The sequence below is a fragment of the Musa acuminata genome, chromosome BXJ2-10 (genome assembly GCF_036884655.1).
Source record: "Musa acuminata AAA Group cultivar baxijiao chromosome BXJ2-10, Cavendish_Baxijiao_AAA, whole genome shotgun sequence".
NCBI classification, from domain to species: Eukaryota; Viridiplantae; Streptophyta; class Magnoliopsida; order Zingiberales; family Musaceae; genus Musa; species Musa acuminata.
In genome coordinates, this window is record NC_088347.1 from 34237478 (window position 1) to 34255282 (window position 17805).

General features: G+C 39.3%; 3 protein-coding genes across 3 annotated transcripts; 1 reads left to right on the forward strand and 2 right to left on the reverse strand.

The window, feature by feature from the left end:
* Positions 1-7048: 7048 nt before the first annotated feature.
* LOC135625800 (probable inactive poly [ADP-ribose] polymerase SRO1) lies at positions 7049-10011 on the forward strand. The gene is made up of 3 exons (XM_065130887.1): positions 7049-7878; positions 9193-9428; positions 9514-10011. The coding sequence occupies exons 1-3, from the start codon at positions 7049-7051 to the stop codon at positions 9567-9569; spliced, it is 1122 nt and encodes a 373-aa protein (XP_064986959.1). The 3' UTR covers positions 9570-10011.
* A 1669-nt stretch (positions 10012-11680) lies between these two features.
* On the reverse strand, positions 11681-13441 carry LOC103969246 (purple acid phosphatase 3). The gene is made up of 7 exons (XM_009382734.3): positions 13222-13441; positions 12972-13128; positions 12770-12877; positions 12553-12680; positions 12293-12421; positions 12148-12215; positions 11681-12060 (listed from the first exon to the last, which is right to left on the reverse strand). The coding sequence occupies exons 1-7, from the start codon at positions 13396-13398 to the stop codon at positions 11850-11852; spliced, it is 978 nt and encodes a 325-aa protein (XP_009381009.2). The 5' UTR covers positions 13399-13441; the 3' UTR covers positions 11681-11849.
* Positions 13442-15351: 1910 nt separating this feature from the next.
* Positions 15352-17361, reverse strand: LOC135586549 (actin-like). Its single transcript, XM_065127680.1, has 5 exons — positions 17246-17361; positions 16876-16944; positions 16402-16795; positions 15707-16320; positions 15352-15620 (listed from the first exon to the last, which is right to left on the reverse strand). Exons 2-5 carry the CDS (start codon positions 16933-16935, stop codon positions 15555-15557), a joined length of 1134 nt encoding a protein of 377 aa, XP_064983752.1. The 5' UTR covers positions 16936-16944; positions 17246-17361; the 3' UTR covers positions 15352-15554.
* Between the last annotated feature and the right edge of the window lie 444 nt (positions 17362-17805).

The window sequence follows — 17805 nt, forward strand, 5'->3', positions numbered from 1 at the left end:
GAGTTGTATGCTTTGAATGATTGGGCTTATGGTGACCCTAACTCCATATCTTTGTCACATTTTGGTCTCAATAGTCATCTGCAACCAAGTTTTATATGTATATGAGCTTCTGGTTACAGCTACTCTACATGACCTACTCTTTAGTTCTGCATGCACGGAGACACACCCTTTTGCCCACTTAAAATATATAGGTTTGTTAAGTATAATCCAGTTAGCAGATGGGAACATCATTCTGAAACAATGGCAGTTTCAATCATTATAATGTTCATGACAATGCATAGACAGGTACAAAGAGAGAAAACTAATGCTAAAACTCATTATTTTTTGCTATAACAACGTTTAGCATAAAAAAAAAACCTATCATTGATTTACAGCATATTAAAAAAAAGATGATTTAAAAAAAAAAAAAGCAATGCACGATTACATTTGAAAATTAGTATTTTTGAAATTTTAAAATGATACAATCAAAATTGATATTTTATCGATCCGTCTAAATACCAATATTAAAACAAATAAAGGTGTCAACTAAAGTATTAACATTAAAACAAATGAAAGTGTCAACCAGCATAGCTGGTAAGGATCTTAACAGTTTATCGTGCTTGACTCGAATCTCGTATTTACTATTTATCCTTTTTTTAAAAAAAAATAAAATAAATGATTTATTATAATACAATATCATATATTTTATAGATTCAATTATACAAATCGGTGAGATAAATTATTGATATCAACGTACTTCCAATTGGAAGTTCCTCTCAAAGCGTGCCATTTCACCAAATCAATGCAAGTCGTTCATAGGGTTATGCGCGAATTCTAATGTGGTCAACCAGAAGATGGCGTACATCAAAGCACAAGCAACCAGTGATGGGCATGGATCACCTGCAGCAGTTGTGGTGCTGGAGAAGACCTCAGTGCATACTGATACAAATGGATGGTGGGTCCTCGTTAGCTTCCTCCACATCCTCAATATCCAGTTGCACACCTGTAGTTGGAATAGAAGAAGAAGCAAGATGTGACTTGCCACCAGATTACAAGGAACAATGAACCACACAACAACCATCACAAAAAAGTAGCATCACAAGCGTCGCCACATTAGGTAAAAAGCATGGACAAATTTATACCAAGCATATTGTGAGATTTAAATGAATGAATGCCTTTTAACTCAGGGTATTAAGTACCCTGCCTTCAAATCCCAACTTAGATTGAAAATGTAGAACAAAAAAGTACAGATGAACAACTCATGTTGTGCAGTATGTGTTTTAGGTGAAACACACTAATCGTGGTCATCAAACAATCTGCCAAGTCCACTGGGAACAGTATTCTTTCTGACAGATAACAAGTGTTGATAAGCAAGCAAGTTAGTCTTGGTTGCATCATTCAAGTTTTTGCACACACCTAACAAACATTCTAATTTATGTAACATTTTAATTCATGAAGCTACATTTGGAACTATAACAGAGTCTGATACTTCATCTCATTCTTTATGATACTCCACTCTTTTTTATTGGCAAAAGAGGTGGCTAATACAGGTAGTAGGTGCTTAATTGTGTAAACTTTGCAAACAGACACCCAAAGAGGAGACATGAAGGCCATTTTTGCCATGAGGACACAAGGCTTAAAAGATGAAAAGGGTTATGAACAACTAAGAGAAAAAAGAGAAACTAGTGAATTGCCAAGGCTTGGACCCCAAAATGATAGAAAACGGAATAAAACATAACTAAATTACTACTTGGGGGGGCTCTACAGTTTGAGCTGTTTTTTTTTGGGAGAATAATTGATTTGCTAATAACCATGAAAGTATTCTCCGAACAGTTGAAGATAATTGTGAGGGATTCTATACCTAGCATAAATAATTACTATTTTTTTCTCCTAGCAAGCATCTAGACATAAAATAAAAGCTACATCATAAATTGGTCGTTGCATGCACCAGCATTTCTTGATTCATTAACCAATCCAATCATTCAGGTTGGCTGGCAGAAGAACTTCAATCAAGGTTAGCAAGGGAAGCTCTGATGGACTAAACAATCATTGATGAGAAAGTTTCATCCTTATCCTTGTCAAGGTAGTGATTGATAGTTCCCAAAGCATCATCAGTTGGGAAGCCCCATCCTCGTTGCTGTCATGGAACAGCCACCAAAAACACTCAGAAAAGTGAAATTTTACAAGAAAAAGAAGATAATGCACAGGCCTCATCCTTATCCTTGACAAGTGCATTGATTGATAATTCTTAACCGATTAGTAGTTGCGCGGCCTCATTCTTGTCCCTGTCAAAATTTGCCTACTAATACCATGGACATGACTCATCGTGTGAGTCAGACAATTCCAAAGAGATGAGCAAGTAGCATGAATGATTGATTGTGACCTTGATATATTCTAATGAGGTTGTTGCTTGATCAGTTCAAATCATCCATCCAACTCGGTGACCAAAAATAAGGATAGGTGGATTGACTTTCTTTTTCCTGATAGTCTGACAGAAAAATGCTGGTTATCAAAAAGATATTAAGTTTGAGAGACAACCATTGAGTTCAAAAAAATGAAAATCTTAAAGATCATTAGCAAAGGAAAAAAGAAGCAGGACACAACTGACAGCAGCAGAGCAGAGCTAGAGAAATATTTTAGCTTAAACGATGCAACTGATTGAAAGCCATAATTCTAATTGGGAGATTATGTACCATAAAACATGGACTACCTGTTTACAAGGATGAAGTTTAGTAGTCTCATCGTGGTATAGTTTAAGCTCCTGCCATCACATGATTATGCCAGTCGAGTGTCAGAAATGGTGTATAGCGAAAATAGACATGTAATCTGTAAGTTCGCTAAAACAGATGCCTTCTATATAAACAGCCACAAAATATAGTAAAAGTAAAACAAGGATACTTCTTGCAGGTTCCATGAGAATAGTATACCAGTTGTATACAGAACTAAGATAGTATGCTTGAAACTTCTGATGATCCCAGTAACAATTACCAAAATCTTGTTGCTCGTCTTGTAGAGGGAAGTTACAGCAAATTATGATGCCATCATGCAATGAGATTTGCAATCATATAGCTGCCTTGATCTGCTCTCCAAGACTTGCAAAAGAATGCATGTCACAGTCTTTGTAATATCTCTTCTTCAGAGTAGTTGGTAACAAACTTCACTGCATCAAGGTGACTATGCATTTTAAATGGCAGCTAATGCTTTAAATCTCATGTGACATTGATCATAATTGCAAAATTCTTTTCAATGTGAATGTGATATTATGTCATGATTTCTACAATTTCATACACATGGCCTTGCAGGAAGATCTCTGAGAATAAGGATGGCACATAATATTGAAGATAATTATTGTTAATTGGCCTGCTAAACCCTTTGACTATATTAATTTGCTGAGCTAATTCATGCTGAGTACAAAGTTAATAGATTAAAAAGTAAACAGTAATTTTCTGATGTTATATTGCCAATTTAAAATATATTGATTGCCAAGTCATATAGACTTTTTTGGTGAAAGCGGGAAGGAAAATCTTCCACCTAAAGAAATACATGGGTCAAATCCTTTTGACAATATGTCCACAAGGATTCAAACAAAAACCTCTTCAATTGGTAGAGGGGTACAAATCACAGACAAAATGTTATGGAAGACGCTATCAGTTTACAGTACCTGCTAAATCATAACCACTCGATGCTGTTTCCGAAAAAACAAAAAACATTTGAAATAAGCATGAATGACTAGCATAAAATTCTGGATTCTTCTCTACCATGTGATATCTTAACCTGCCTAGTATTGGCTGTAATAAGTTACCCCCTTGTTAGTTGCAATATTTGGTAATGGTCATCACCGAAGATTATAATCCCATCTACTTTGTTATTCAAAAATCACATTTCAGAATATAGTTCCTCCAGAGAGCAAAGGGAACATACACAATGAATCTTTTGATTCCTTTTCTCTCTTAGGGATGACCATATACGAAGAGTTGAAGACGTTGCACAGAGATAACCTATTCACTGTAAAACATGTGGTAACTTGATGACTTTTTTAGCACAAATATCTGATACTACTAGTATACAGTAACATTAGTTATCAGCTTCTAAAAATAACTGTTACATTGGTGGTTGCCCTAAATAAAAAAATGGCTGGAGCCTGTTTCTATCAGGGCCAATTCAATATTTGAAAATATGATCTACAGTGATGATAGCAAAAGAAGATGAAAGAGGCAGTACTGCTGATACCATTTTGGCAATGGATTGCCCCTAGATGATCCAGTCTATCAGATATATTTAGATGGCCCACCAACAATCCTACAAGGCTAAGAAATGCGCTGTCATTCTTGATTGCAATCCAATATATTCACATTGGTTATGCTCAGATATGGTTTTGATAAACCTATGTTCTACACTATCATTCATGATAACGAAGGATACCAGCAAAGAGACGGGAGAAATCCGTCGGCGAAGAAGGGAAACGCGGAGTACTTGACGAGTGAGGGGATTTGGAGTTTCTTTTGTCAGGGATTCCGAAACTAGAGTTAGGGTTTCTAAAACATGATCGATTGAGATTTGAGGAACTAAAGAGGCAATGGGTTCGGGGGGAGGGAAGATACCAGTGAGGCGTGGAGGATGAGGAACTCGAGCAGGCGATGGCAGAGGCATGGAGGGATCGAAAAGGAGGAGGACGGGGCACCGTCTCCCCCATTTACATCAGTCTCTCCATCTCCATCCCCATCTCCATGAATCGGTAGCAGGGCGCGAAAAAATGAACCGCAATCATAAGAACTGGACTGGCTTGCAAACAACCAAACGAAGGGCCAACGGATTACGGAACGAACCGGTGGGTCGATTATTTAAATGGTATATATATATATATATATATATATATATATATATATATATATATATATATATATATATATATATATATATGAAACGATAATTTTCTTAAAAAGTTTTTTTTGTTTAGTTTCCATTACCATTTTTCATTTATTCCATTTGGTGCCTCGTATTTCATATTGTTGCCTTCGTACGTTATCGGAATCGTAATGTTAAAACTAAGAAAGAGATACGGAGATTAGAAAGGATCGAGAGACAAGAGATAAGATGATTATTAGCAACACAAGAGGAAATAAGATAAGGTCTTTGAAGAGGGGCGTGGAAACAAAGGGAAGTTGAGAGCCTCCGTTCGCAACCTCGTTGACTTGGGCCTCGTTGAAGGAGAAGCCAAACTATGGTTGCCTCCTTCCTCTCGGGTCTCTTTCCCTTCATCGATGACCTTAGTGTATAGGGAGAATCTAACAATTGACATGGTGGATGACAAAAGATGACAAAACAAAGGAGATAAGCGATAATTAGACACATTATAAAAAATATAGTGTACAAAATGAATGAGAAAAGTAAAAACTATCGACACCTTCATAGAAAAATATAAAAAGAGAAGTTTTTCCAAGAAATTCACCATATATTAAATAACTACTATCAAATAAATTTTTAATGATATAATATTTATTATAAAAAAGATTAAAGATATTTTGATTATTTTTAGAAAATTAAAATAGGTCCAATCTACGTCAATAAGCTAGAATTTGATGCAAAGTTAGGCATGTGGGTCAAATTAAGTTTAGAGAAATTAATGTTAGCACCAAATTAGATGTAGAAGATGATAATAAAATAAAATAATTGAGGGATGAAATTAAATACTAATAATAATTATGGACTAATTAATTATAGCGAATCTCTTTTATTGAAGCAATCCATAAAATTTATTTATTTATTTAATCTTTTTTTTTTGTATCATTTCAATTTCATGGGATGTAATTTATTTGAAGAAGAATGACGAGTGATTCTTGGAGATGGATTTGGGTCATGTAAAGCCCAGACTTTGGCCCATGGAAGCCCAGTCTTCTGTTACATCCATCTTCACCACCTCGCCACCCTCATCAAATAGAAGAGGCCACTGTTTGGAAGGTAATGATGGCTTGGCTTCACTCCCTCTCTGTTGCATCAGACACATGCCCACCGTATCTCCATGGATCGACATGCTTCCCCCTTATTTACCACCACCCTCCTCGCCTCGATAACACATCAACAGGCTCTCGGTTTCACCTTCGGTTCGTCCTCCATGACCTTGGCCGGAGGTGCGTCTCCAGTCCTCCTCCTGTTCTCTTATCTATCAAAGTCGTCCTTTTTCAGTTCTTTTACGTGATCCTTTTGGTGATTTCCGCTGACATCGAGTGGTATGATTGAGACTTCGAGTTAAAGGATCAGGAAAATGATGAACTTGGTGGAAGAAAGATGAAGGCTGTTGTTTTGTCTGCCATCGTATTTCGGTCGTTCTTATTCATGAAAATAATGTGGGACTAGGCTTTCTTGTAGTATTCTCTGCGCGTAATCTCAAGAATCCTGCTTGATGATATCCCTCATTGATTCAATGTGCGGGAATGATCGAAGAAAGGTTCTTGCTCACTTAAGTTATTCCTGAACTTAACATCAAGAACCCTGACTGATGATGCCCTCTTAAAGAAAGTTGGTGAAAGAGAGTTCTTGTGCTTAAATTACATTCTGACGCCCCTTTTTCCTTCTTTTTTGGATCCTACCAATTCCGTGTGTGTGCTGTGGTATTGGCTGCTTATGGATAAATTCTCATGTAATCTTGAAATGATCCTCTTCTTTGCATTAAAAGAGGGGAAAGGTCTTCGTCTTGGCTCCCAAACCCATCATGATGAAATATTCTTTTGCATACAACTTTGAAAAAACTACCTAATAATATCTTTTTAACTAGTGTAAGAACAATGGGAAATTACAATAAAACCTTCTAATACTTTGTTTTCAAAGAATGCATCTTCTTTTGCTTATGTTGTTTTATTTCATTTGTCTTTGACTGGAATGAGGCTAAAAAGAGGACTCTGAGTGTATTTTAATTGTGTCTATAGCTATTTCTTATAGCTTTTGATGTTATTTTTTTTTAGATATTATGCTTCTGAATTTTGTCTAGTTTGGACACCAGTCCGAGAGCTTGTTGTTGGTGTTGGATGCTCCTGAAATATGTCTGTTCTCTTGGGGTTTGACAGTTCTATCGATGGATTCGGCTAATCCTAGGCCAGATAAAGTTGCTCAACTTCACAAAGAATATACGATACCGCATGGTCACCACCTGCTTAGCCATACCAGGGCTGACAATTACTTTAATTATGTCCACTCAGGTGTTCCAAGGCACATCATGATATTTGAAGAGGATGGCTGGTTAGAACTCCCTGAGGCATTATCATGTCCTTTCATTAAAGGATTCAGAGAGGGAAGATCCTCTGTAAATTTATATGTGAACAAGGAGCTATTTCTCTTTATTGATTTCTCCTCAATGGTCCTGATAAATATCAGAATTCGGAAGATGCAGTCAGTGGCATGGATGGACGAAGCTGGCAAGTCCTTTTTACCTTATATGGCTCTTCTGCAGGAGGGCATTCCTCCAACCGAATTTGATGCCTGGATCTTGGCCTGTGGGTGTGGGATACAAAGTGCAAGCAGTTTACAACTTGCAGAAAATGAAGTTCCAATCTCACAACAGCCTTTTCTATATCCAGTTGTGTCTAGACTTCAAAGAAGCAGTGCAAGTTTTCTTGCTGTTCAGGAAACATTTTTATCAGGAATGGGGCCATTTGCAACACCTGCTAGCATATTAGATATCTATGCGTGCAATGGTCGACATAGGCTGGAAGCCTTTGAGAGACAAATAGAGTTCACTGCTAGGGAACGTGGGAATGCAAATGTGAAGTATGGATGGTATGGCTCAACAGACAACCGCATAACCGAAGCTCTTATAAATGGTTTTGGCCACAGTGGGAGGCTCGGTGAAGTAGGAGTTCTAGGCACTGGCATCTATTTGACACCTCAGGATCGTGCTTTTGCCAGGTGCTCTTCATAATTTGTATTGTTTCATCGAGCTATAATGACATTCTAATACTGTGATTTTTCTTTGTGATACTGAGACCCTTTTTAGCAAGTAATATACTATGCAACATTTAAAGAGATCAGATCATCTTCATCTTTAGGTCAAACTATATTTCCTTCTATTGGAACTTATTGGTAAGCATGCTGCAATAATGAACCCATAGAGCACTGAATTGATTATTAATGTTAGTATCATTTTCATTCATTTTATATTGTTGTCTCCTTCTGTTACCCAAGAGTGAAAATTCCAACTGGATATTGAATATGCTGCAGTATCCCAGGAGTAGGCTGCAACCAACTGTTAACATCAGATCACAGTGAATGTAACTCTAAAGGGACCTCTATGGTCAATTGGCTTAGATTTGAAATATTATGAGTTGGCCAAACATTTTTTCCCTAATTATCAAAGCTCGCACCATGTGGAAATAGTTTACCATGTAGATCACCCAATTGTCATTCAAAATGGATATTGTTGATTAATCAAAGATAGCGCTCAAGCAAAAATTGAATCACATATGTCACCCAATTATCATCCAAAATGGCATTGTTGATTAGTTAAGTGTAGTGCTGGAGCAAAAATCTAATGCCATACATATTATTATATGAGCTCAACTACACGAACACACACCAATGTAATGCACATCTATAGATAAATTCAAGATATGTCTCTATTGATAAATTTAAGATATCTCTGTCTCATCTGCCATGCATATAGTGTACCATAGAGGTAAAATACGTCCAAAGATATCCGGCATCTAGTACATTGTCCTTGAAAGCATTAGAATCAACACCATTGGATATGATCCAGTTGCAATCAAAGTGCCTATAAACTAAAACTTAGCATTACTCTGTATTTCATGATCCAATATTTTTTTCTTAAACATTTGGTTTACAAATTGTACAAACAAGTTTAATATATGATATCATATCTGCGTAACTGTTTAGATAAACATCAACATCTTGAAAAATTCAAATTGCATTGTTTAGAGTATGTTCTGCACTATTTACTCTGGAACTTTCCTCATTGGAAATAGAAAATATGGGGAGAGTTAAATTTTGGTTTCTAGACATTTTAGGTGCACTATATCATGTTTAATGGCTTATGATAATCCTAAAATGCCAAACATTTGATAGTTTCAAAGTATTTCTGTCTCAATCCTGTTGTATATCATACTATTTATTTTTTAAAATTAACTGTGGCCATGGACTAGTTATTAATGCAAGATGTTCTTCTGATCTGAATTTTCTGTTATTTCTTGCTTTCTGTAAATCCAGCATTAGACTCTGTGAAGTGGGAAGTGGAGTACAACATATGCTGCTTTGCCGGGTTATCATGGGGAATGTAGAGCAAGTCCGGCCAGGATCAAAGCAATACTGCCCTAGAAAGAACTATGATATGGGTGTTGACAATGTTCTAAATCCAAAGTGTTACATTGTGTGGTCTACACATCTGGACAAATATATCTACCCAGAGTACATGGTTCGTTTTGCACTGCCCTCAAGAAACAAGGGTACTGTGAGGCAACTGGACTCTTAACACATTTCATAAGCATTCCTATAACTCATGTGCTTATCTGCTTATTTCCATCTCTTCAGAGTACTTGTGTGGACTAAAGGATATAAGGTTCCATGTGGAAGATCACAAGGTTTGACTGAGCAATTCTCTCTCTTTAACCCTTGTGTCAATGTAAAATTTATAATGTGTAGCTCGTAATGGGATACTTTCTAGTTTGCTTTTTGTTCTCTTTTGCTGTTCTCTTGTGACAAAAGGTTATTAGGTTATTTTGTTAGTTCCTGTTTTACTTACCACTTATGCAGGCTTGGTTTGAATTAGCGGGGTCATTAGAACCTTTTGCACTGGTGTATGTAGAACTCCATGATAGGATAGCTCCTTGGGCTAGGAGATTGTTTCTTCATTATCTTATGGAGTTTAAGGTATGTCACGAGAATTTTGGGTTGAAATTTGAATTAGCCTTTTCTTTTTTCCTTTTTTTAAGGGATATACTAGTTTCTTTGACAGAGGGATATAATAACTCGAGAAGTTCTAATCATGAAAATGGGTTCATTTGTTCAAGAACTGCTGCCAGCACCTGAAACAGCCACAGGAAGAGTAAGTTGCACTAGACAATCGATAGATGAGTTGACAGGCTATTCATTCAAAATTTAGGAATTCTATTTACCTAATTTGTTTTTGGCATTTTTGTTAGATTTCATGTATGCTCTCTAGTGGGAAGAATTACCTCTACCAAATTTGGAGATTGCTCTGGCTAATTTGATTAGCTTGAGTAGTTCATTCTTTACTTTTGTTTTGTATGATATTATACTCTTAAGTAGAATCAACTTAATATTAAATGTTTAAACGCCAAGGGATAATATTGCAGAAAGTAAAGCAGGTAAAATTATGCTTTGAATTTGTGTTTCATCAAATTATGTATATTAATTACTAGTTACTAGCCTCAATCTAGTTCTACATTGTGCTTCACATGCAGATGGATATAATATGATCCTTTCTGTCAAGAACAAATTCTCATGATTCTGTTATTTCAAGATGCAGGGGAATGATCATATGGCATCTTCCATCATTCCTGGTAACACTTTTGGACCAGGAATGGAGTCTACTTCAGCAATGATGTGTAGGATTACTTTTCTTGCAATGGCTACAGAAAACAGAAGTACTGGAATGACACAGCAATGATGTGGTGATTCTGCTTCAAGACAGTAGCAAAATCATGGTGCTAATCCTTGAGCATTTGAGGTAATTCATCGATATGAAAGTTTAGCTTACGTATTATTCAATAAACAGTTTCTTATCATTTGTCTGGGATATACCAAATATGATCTTCATATTGTTTGTCTGGGACATACCTACTCTTTGTGTTTTAAGTCTTTCAATAAATAAATTTATCAAGTCTTTTGTTTTTTCTTCTGAAATCTCTCTCTCTCTCTCTGGCTCTTGGTTTCTTATGATTGAGTTTCCGGTGGTTTTTAGTATGTAATCACAAAAATGAAAACTTCAGATCATCTAATTGTTTGTGCAATTTTATGGCATAAATATGTCTCTCTTTGCACTCCAAACTTCTGTAGATGTTCATTGAGAACTTACGTTTGGGTAGTATCAGCACATTTACAGATATGGCATTAGATCTGATTCTGTAAGCCTTCAGTATAGTTTTGAGGATTTGATAGGATCATCCTATCAAGCATTGGTCTTAAGATGCAAAGATCCTGATATATTTGTCTAAGATAAATGTATTGGATGGTACAGATGGATTTGAAGATTTTAACTAGATATATTTGTCTCGTGCTAAAATCTTATCACAAACGAAAACTTGTGACAGTTTGTGCACAATCATTCCAAGAATCAGTTTTGCTGGTGGATACACTTAATATGAAAATCAAAATGCTGAGTAAGGAAGTGGATCAACACAAAGAAACTGAGAGAGCTTGAAAGATGTACAAAGGAGAGGAAAACTGAGCTTTAGATCACACTGACAGTAGACATGACACTGGAAGTGACCTGGTGAAGAATCATGCCTAACACTATTTTCCCCTGCAAAGATCATAGGGATGAAACTTTACTTGTAGTGTTCTCTAACCTTTAGATCTATCTCATCTTTTTAGTTCTGATATTTCTTGATCAGTTACAAATTGTTTAGTTTCTGGCAGTAGGTTTCTTTTTTCCAAAACTTCAAATTTAAGTCTAAACAAATATCATATTTGACTTTTTCCACAGAGAGAAGAAATCACATTGCCAGCATATGCATATAGGAACAATGGGAGGCTTTACTAAGTTTCAGATTCTCAGACAACAAACAGTTGGCTAGCATCCATGTAGAAGTCATCTGAAACTGACCAATCGTAGTAAATGTTATCGTTGAATCTTGATACAACTAATAGTTTGAGGATTGTGGCACAATCAGGGTTCTTCCCTCCTACATTGAGCTATGAAGCTCTTTGGTCACACTCCATTTGTGAAGAACACAGCCAAATGCATCATAGAACACCACCTGAGCCATGGCCTTGGTCAGCTGCAGGGACATGAACCCTTGGCCATCGTAGAAGAATCGAAGTTTGTCGGTATTCGAATTGAAGACACCCCTCCATGACTTTGAACCACCTCCACTGGTTAGGTATTGGATTGGACTATCAATGAGGGATAGACTGTTAGGTCTCTTGAAACAATCCTTGTCATATATCTTCATGTGGAGGAGAAGACACTAAATCCTGTACCTGTCATTACTGCTAATGTGCTCGAGGCAGTGGTCATGTCCATTTACATACAGATCAACTCCATGAGCCTGAGAAATTTTGGTAGCATCAGTATATATCTTGAGAACCGATCTCAAAACTTTAGCATCTCTTTGAGCTAAATCACCTTAAGAATTGGGAGGAGTGATGAGAGGAGCTCCTTTGTATCTCTATGTATGCTCACACTCCTTATTGTGTGGTGTCCTACTACAACCTTCCATGTTGCTCTTGATTCCTTCAGTGCTGAATCCAAATCCTAATGACACAATTGAACACCTCATGGGACAGAACTTTCATGCAGTGTTAAACATGATTATAATTCTACGTTCTTTTGCATCTTTGCTTGAGCTGATACACGAAGGATTATGACACAGATGAATTTTGTACCTTCAACAGATTCGAGACGTAACTTTGGCGCGGGGCGACTTCCCTCCAGTCGTAGTGATGGCTCTCGGGATTGTTCCAGTAATGATCAACAAAGGGAGTTGTATCCACAAAGAAGAAGTCCACAATTTCTAGTGTTCAGAAGGCAAAAGAAGTAAAAGATGAAGTGATATCTACAATTCTACATAAGCTTGTGCTTCCTTCAAAGACATTTCTGCACCTGCGTTAAGGATGAAGGATCTCAAGCAGAGCCATCTGTTATCGAGTTCTCGGAGGACAGGGCTCAGTTGTGCCAGCACATCGCCCCTGTAATCATGATTCCCCAAAACTAGAGAGAGAGAGAGAGAGAGAGAGAGACCTGTTTTATTAGATAGTCACCCAAAGTGTTGAAGAACACAGAAGAAGATGAACGAGGAACATACCGCTGTACCATTGCTTCTGTAGGCTCTTTGCTGTGTACACATTGGTGAATGATTCCTCGAATGCCTTGTCGTCGACGCCGGTCAGGCCGCTGTCGTAGAAGTTGTCGCCGGTGGATACCACGAAATCTATGTCGAGCTCCTCCCCGATCCTTCCCATCTGCGACCAATGAACTCGAAGAGAGTGGGAATCTACACATTCCGGGACTGAGAAGGAAGAGAGTTGCGCATCAAGAGAGATATGGCAGCCAACCTGAGTTGCCACTTGAGTTTGATTGAACTCCCCTTTTCTTCCCCAGTCACCGATTACTAACAGGCTGAGAGATCCATCGTTCTTGATCGAGTGGTCCAGCTTCTGGAGCTCCGCAGAGGAAGAAACGAGGGAGAGAACGAGAGCCAAAGCCATGATCTTGCAGGAGAAGCTGGCCATGGCCGTGGTCGATGGAGGACAGCTACACGAAGGACAGCGAGTGATCAAGGAGGAGTAGGGTATATATAACAACGGGAAGAACGGGCATGGGTGACCAATCGAATCTAGAGAGTGATCCTAATGATTGGAAATGGACAAAGAAAGGCAGTGGAATCTAGTGAGATAAGCTTTTGTAATGCGGGGGGACCCGACGCTTGCCCACGTCACGTAGCCTCCCAACTTGGCACGACGTTGTGCCCATAAGGACGGGACACGTATTCGACTCAGATCATGGGGATCATCTGTTAGGCCTCAAGCAAGGTTCACGAAGTTCTTATAATCGATTATTGTGGGTCCTCTGCCACGTCTGCCACATCGAGTTTTGCTGACGCCAGCAGTGTATCCCGCCGGTCTTGTTCTGGTCAAAGAGGGCAGAGATTCAGCACAGCTGTGACGTCATACTCATGAGGGTGACACAGCAGCACGACAATGGGTTTGATCCGTCGATAGCGATAACAAACGGCAGAGGACAAAAAAGTGCTAAGAGAATTATATTTAATTAAAAAATAATGAAAATCTCTCTCATAATTATATTGGTGAAAATAATTATAACACTCCGATTTCTATAAAAATGAAAGATGCTATACTATCGTAAAGAGGTCATATCTTATCAGTCTTGTTCTCGTTTTCGTAACGAGAGAGTTGATCCATCGTATTCTGAATTGAGAGTTCGGGTGACAAAGCAACGTAACCAAAGGATTAATCCATCAACGGTGCCAGAACGATAAGTAGGTGAAGGAGAAAAGAAGTGCTAAGAGAATTAAATTTAATTAAAAGGAATGATGAAAATATTTCTTATATTCAATAACCTTTAGGATTCAATAAAAATAAACAAATTATTATAAAAATAATAAATCACTAATAAATAAGATATGTTGTATACAATAAAATATATTAACATTACAATTAATAATTGAGTTTTGTCATGAAAGAAAAAATGAGAAAAAAAAATTATAAAGACTTATCTACAAGAAATAAAAATTTGAACTTACCTCTTGTTTCATCACTCAAAAGTAAAAAGTGATCTAATAACTATGAAAATAATAAATCAATAGTACTTTAGATAGATTACATATAATAAAAAAAAATTTGAATAAGTTTTAACAATTGAGTTTTATAATTCTTATTTATGATCTAATAACTATGTCGAACTTTTTCATTAAAAAAACAAAAAATTATCTAAAAACTAAAATTTTAGTAGAGTTCCTCAGATGACCGACCCACTCAGATGGGAGGGAGGCAACGAAGGTGACGGGGGGCGGCGTCACTCGCGATGCGACCGGTGGAATGATAAGGAGTATCTTCATCGGAGTATACATATCAAAGCCTGCAGAGATCAGGAAGATCACATGGGCATGACAGCAATCATTCACGGCTTCTTTAGACATAAATTGGAAAAGGATGGGAATTCAATGATATCAATCAATCAATGCCTGCAGAGGAAATCCATGAGCGGTTGTGGAAAGCAACGGAAGCTGTGGGCTGAACCAGAAGACCAGCCCGGCCGCCGCCGCCTTCGCCGGGTTTCACAAACTGCTACGCGCATCACTTGTTCGCTGATATGTCGCAGAACCGAAAACTTCGTATCGGGTCACCTAAAACAACTTTTGCCTTGGGATTTGGAGATGGCAGAAAACAGTTGGGTAAGATATCAGGGCCCTAATGGATGTCGGTATAATGGTGAAGACTCCCACGGCAAGTCTCCAACTGTCATTAACTTCCTATTGATTTTATTGTCTTTTTATGGTTTATTACAAAGATCTTTTCTTTATTTGTAAGAGTAAGATTGCATGAATTGTTATTATTGTGCATTAGATTGTCTTTTTCATGATCTTCTACAATGATATGAAGGAGACATGTTTGCTGCTTGCAGTGAAGGAATCATAAGCAAAATGGCAGCCTCAGAAGAAGCCAAGCGCAGCAAATTCTCCAACACAAATTATAGATCATGTCGAGAACCAGAAGAGCATGTTTGATCCGATTTAATGCAGCAGCCATCGATGGGCTGTCCCTCAGAGAACACCTTCATCCCTCTGCTAAAGACAATATGATCAAGAAAGGAAAGCAAAGCATGACGGTGTGGATCTCTGTCGACCAATCTCCTGGTCTCGAAGCGATCAGAAGCATTTCCTGTGCACGATCGATGGACCAGACTCGTCGTACTCTGCCTTGGCAATCCACATCTGCAACAAAGTTCTGCTGTCAATGACCAAATCGGGCAGTACGTGTGCATGAATTGGTGGTTGCGAATCGAGGATGGTTAGATCACCTGTTGGAAGGTGCTGAGAGAGGCCAAGATGGAGCCGCCGATCCAGACGCTGTACTTCCTCTCCGGGGGCGCCACCACCTTTATCTTCATGCTGCTGGGAGCCAGCGCCGTGATCTCCTTGCTCATCCTGTCCGCGATGCCGGGGAACATGGTGGATCCTCCGCTGAGGACGATGTTGCCGTACAGGTCCTTCCTGATGTCCACGTCGCACTTCATGATGGAGTTGTACGTGGTCTCGTGGATGCCGGCGGCCTCCATCCCGATCATCGATGGCTGGAAGAGGACCTCCGGGCAGCGGAACCGCTCGGCGCCGATGGTGATCACCTGCCCGTCGGGAAGCTCGTACGTCTTCTCCACGGCCGAGGCGGTCTTGGCGGCCTCCATCTCTTGCTGGTAGTCGAGCGCGATGTACGCCAGCTTCTCCTTCATGTCCCTCACGATCTCGCGCTCGGCCGTGGTGGTGAAGGAGTAGCCGCGCTCCGTCAGGATCTTCATGAGGTTGTCGGTGAGGTCGCGCCCCGCCAAGTCCAGCCGCAGAATCGCATGCGGCAGGGCGTAGCCTTCGTAGATCGGGACCGTATGACTAACACCATCCCCGGAGTCGAGCACGATGCCTGCACGCACGAGGCACGCATCAGTACTGTCGCGGCCATGACGATGACAACGACCGTGGGCAAGGGAGTCCGACCGCGTACCAGTGGTTCTCCCGCTGGCGTAGAGGGAGAGAACAGCTTGGATGGCCACGTACATGGCGGGGGCGTTGAAGGTCTCGAACATGATCTGGGTCATCTTCTCGCGGTTGGCCTTGGGGTTGAGGGGCGCCTCCGTGAGGAGGACGGGGTGCTCCTCCGGGGCGACGCGGAGCTCGTTGAAGAAGGTGTGATGCCAAATCTTCTCCATGTCGTCCCAGTTGTTGACGATGCCATGCTCGATGGGGTACTTGAGGGTCAGAATCCCCCGCTTCGACTGAGCCTCGTCTCCGACGTAAGCGTCCTTCTGGCCCATGCCCACCATGACGCCGGTGTGGCGTGGGCGGCCGACGATGCTGGGGAAGACAGCCCTGGGAGCGTCATCACCGGCAAACCCAGCCTAAAGCAAGAGAAGAAGGCCATTGTAATGTCAATCCCAGTGGTGGTGGTGGTGGTGGCGTAGCAGTACACATAAAGTACCTTAACCATGCCAGTTCCATTGTCACACACAAGAGGTTGGATATCCTCACCCTCTGCCATGCTCTATCTCTGCCAAAGGAAGAAGAAGACTTCCTGTATTAGTAATGATGCAGAAAATATATAGAGACCCAATGATTAACTTAGTTTTCTCCATATCGTATAGCATAAAATGTCTAACATTCGCAATACAGACAATCAATCTGCATGCTGAGTACATTTTCTCATCCTGACATTTTACGAAACCTGCATGTTTGCTCACAGAAATCCATGCAAAATCATGTTCTTGACATGGACGAGAGATGCAAATTATCTCTACGCAGTAATTCATCTCCAAAAGACTTCAAAATGAACGAGAAGATGAGATGAGTACCAGCACTAATGAAAGATCCTTCGGCAGGGGAAGGAGAGGGAGAAGAAGACTGAAGGGAATGGGAGAGATGGATCTGTCTTCTTCTCCCCTCTATTATTTCTTCTTCTCGGCGGCAGCGCGGTCGGGTTTTATACGGGAGAAGGCGTCGCAGCGGGCGGAGGTCCGCTTCTTGCGGCGCTCCGACCTCCAAAGCAACGGGTGTCCGCTTCTCCCAACCCGGCTTTTGTGGGACGCTGTAGTGGCAATAGCAGTAGCATTGGATTTGTCGGGTTAGTGGAGGCTGTACCCGATCCGTTTAAGTCGAATTATGTGATGAAGATGAGCTTGAATTAATAATTATATATAAAGTATAAAAACACAACAATTCTATGCATTACAACATCAACAACAATATGATCTTAAAATTCACACTATTTACGATCATAGATCTTGTCATTATTAAGATACATAAGAAGTCATATTCCTATTTAAGTTAAAAGTTTTAATTTTTAATTTATATTTTTTAGTAATTATTTTTAGATCTCTTTTGGTTGTGTCAATAATAATTATTTCATCTTTTC

What these genes read in the sequence shown, in the direction of transcription:
- LOC135625800 (XM_065130887.1), top strand. Translation starts at nt 7,049, where the DNA reads ATGGATTCGGCTAATCCTAGGCCAGATAAAGTTGCTCAACTTCACAAA. An exon ending in CAGGATCGTGCTTTTGCCAG is followed by an intron (nt 7,879 to 9,192) that starts GTGCTCTTCATA and finishes CTGTAAATCCAG; the next exon opens with CATTAGACTCTGTGAAGTGG. An exon ending in ACTGCCCTCAAGAAACAAGG is followed by an intron (nt 9,429 to 9,513) that starts GTACTGTGAGGC and finishes CCATCTCTTCAG; the next exon opens with AGTACTTGTGTGGACTAAAG.
- LOC103969246 (XM_009382734.3), bottom strand. Translation starts at nt 13,398, where the DNA reads ATGGCCAGCTTCTCCTGCAAGATCATGGCTTTGGCTCTCGTTCTCTCC. An exon ending in AAACTCAAGTGGCAACTCAG is followed by an intron (nt 13,129 to 13,221) that starts GTTGGCTGCCAT and finishes CATTGGTCGCAG; the next exon opens with ATGGGAAGGATCGGGGAGGA. An exon ending in CACTCCTCCCAATTCTTAAG is followed by an intron (nt 12,216 to 12,292) that starts GTGATTTAGCTC and finishes AAAATTTCTCAG; the next exon opens with GCTCATGGAGTTGATCTGTA.
- LOC135586549 (XM_065127680.1), bottom strand. Translation starts at nt 16,935, where the DNA reads ATGGCAGAGGGTGAGGATATCCAACCTCTTGTGTGTGACAATGGAACT. An exon ending in ATGGAACTGGCATGGTTAAG is followed by an intron (nt 16,796 to 16,875) that starts GTACTTTATGTG and finishes CTCTTGCTTTAG; the next exon opens with GCTGGGTTTGCCGGTGATGA. An exon ending in CTCTCAGCACCTTCCAACAG is followed by an intron (nt 15,621 to 15,706) that starts GTGATCTAACCA and finishes ACTTTGTTGCAG; the next exon opens with ATGTGGATTGCCAAGGCAGA.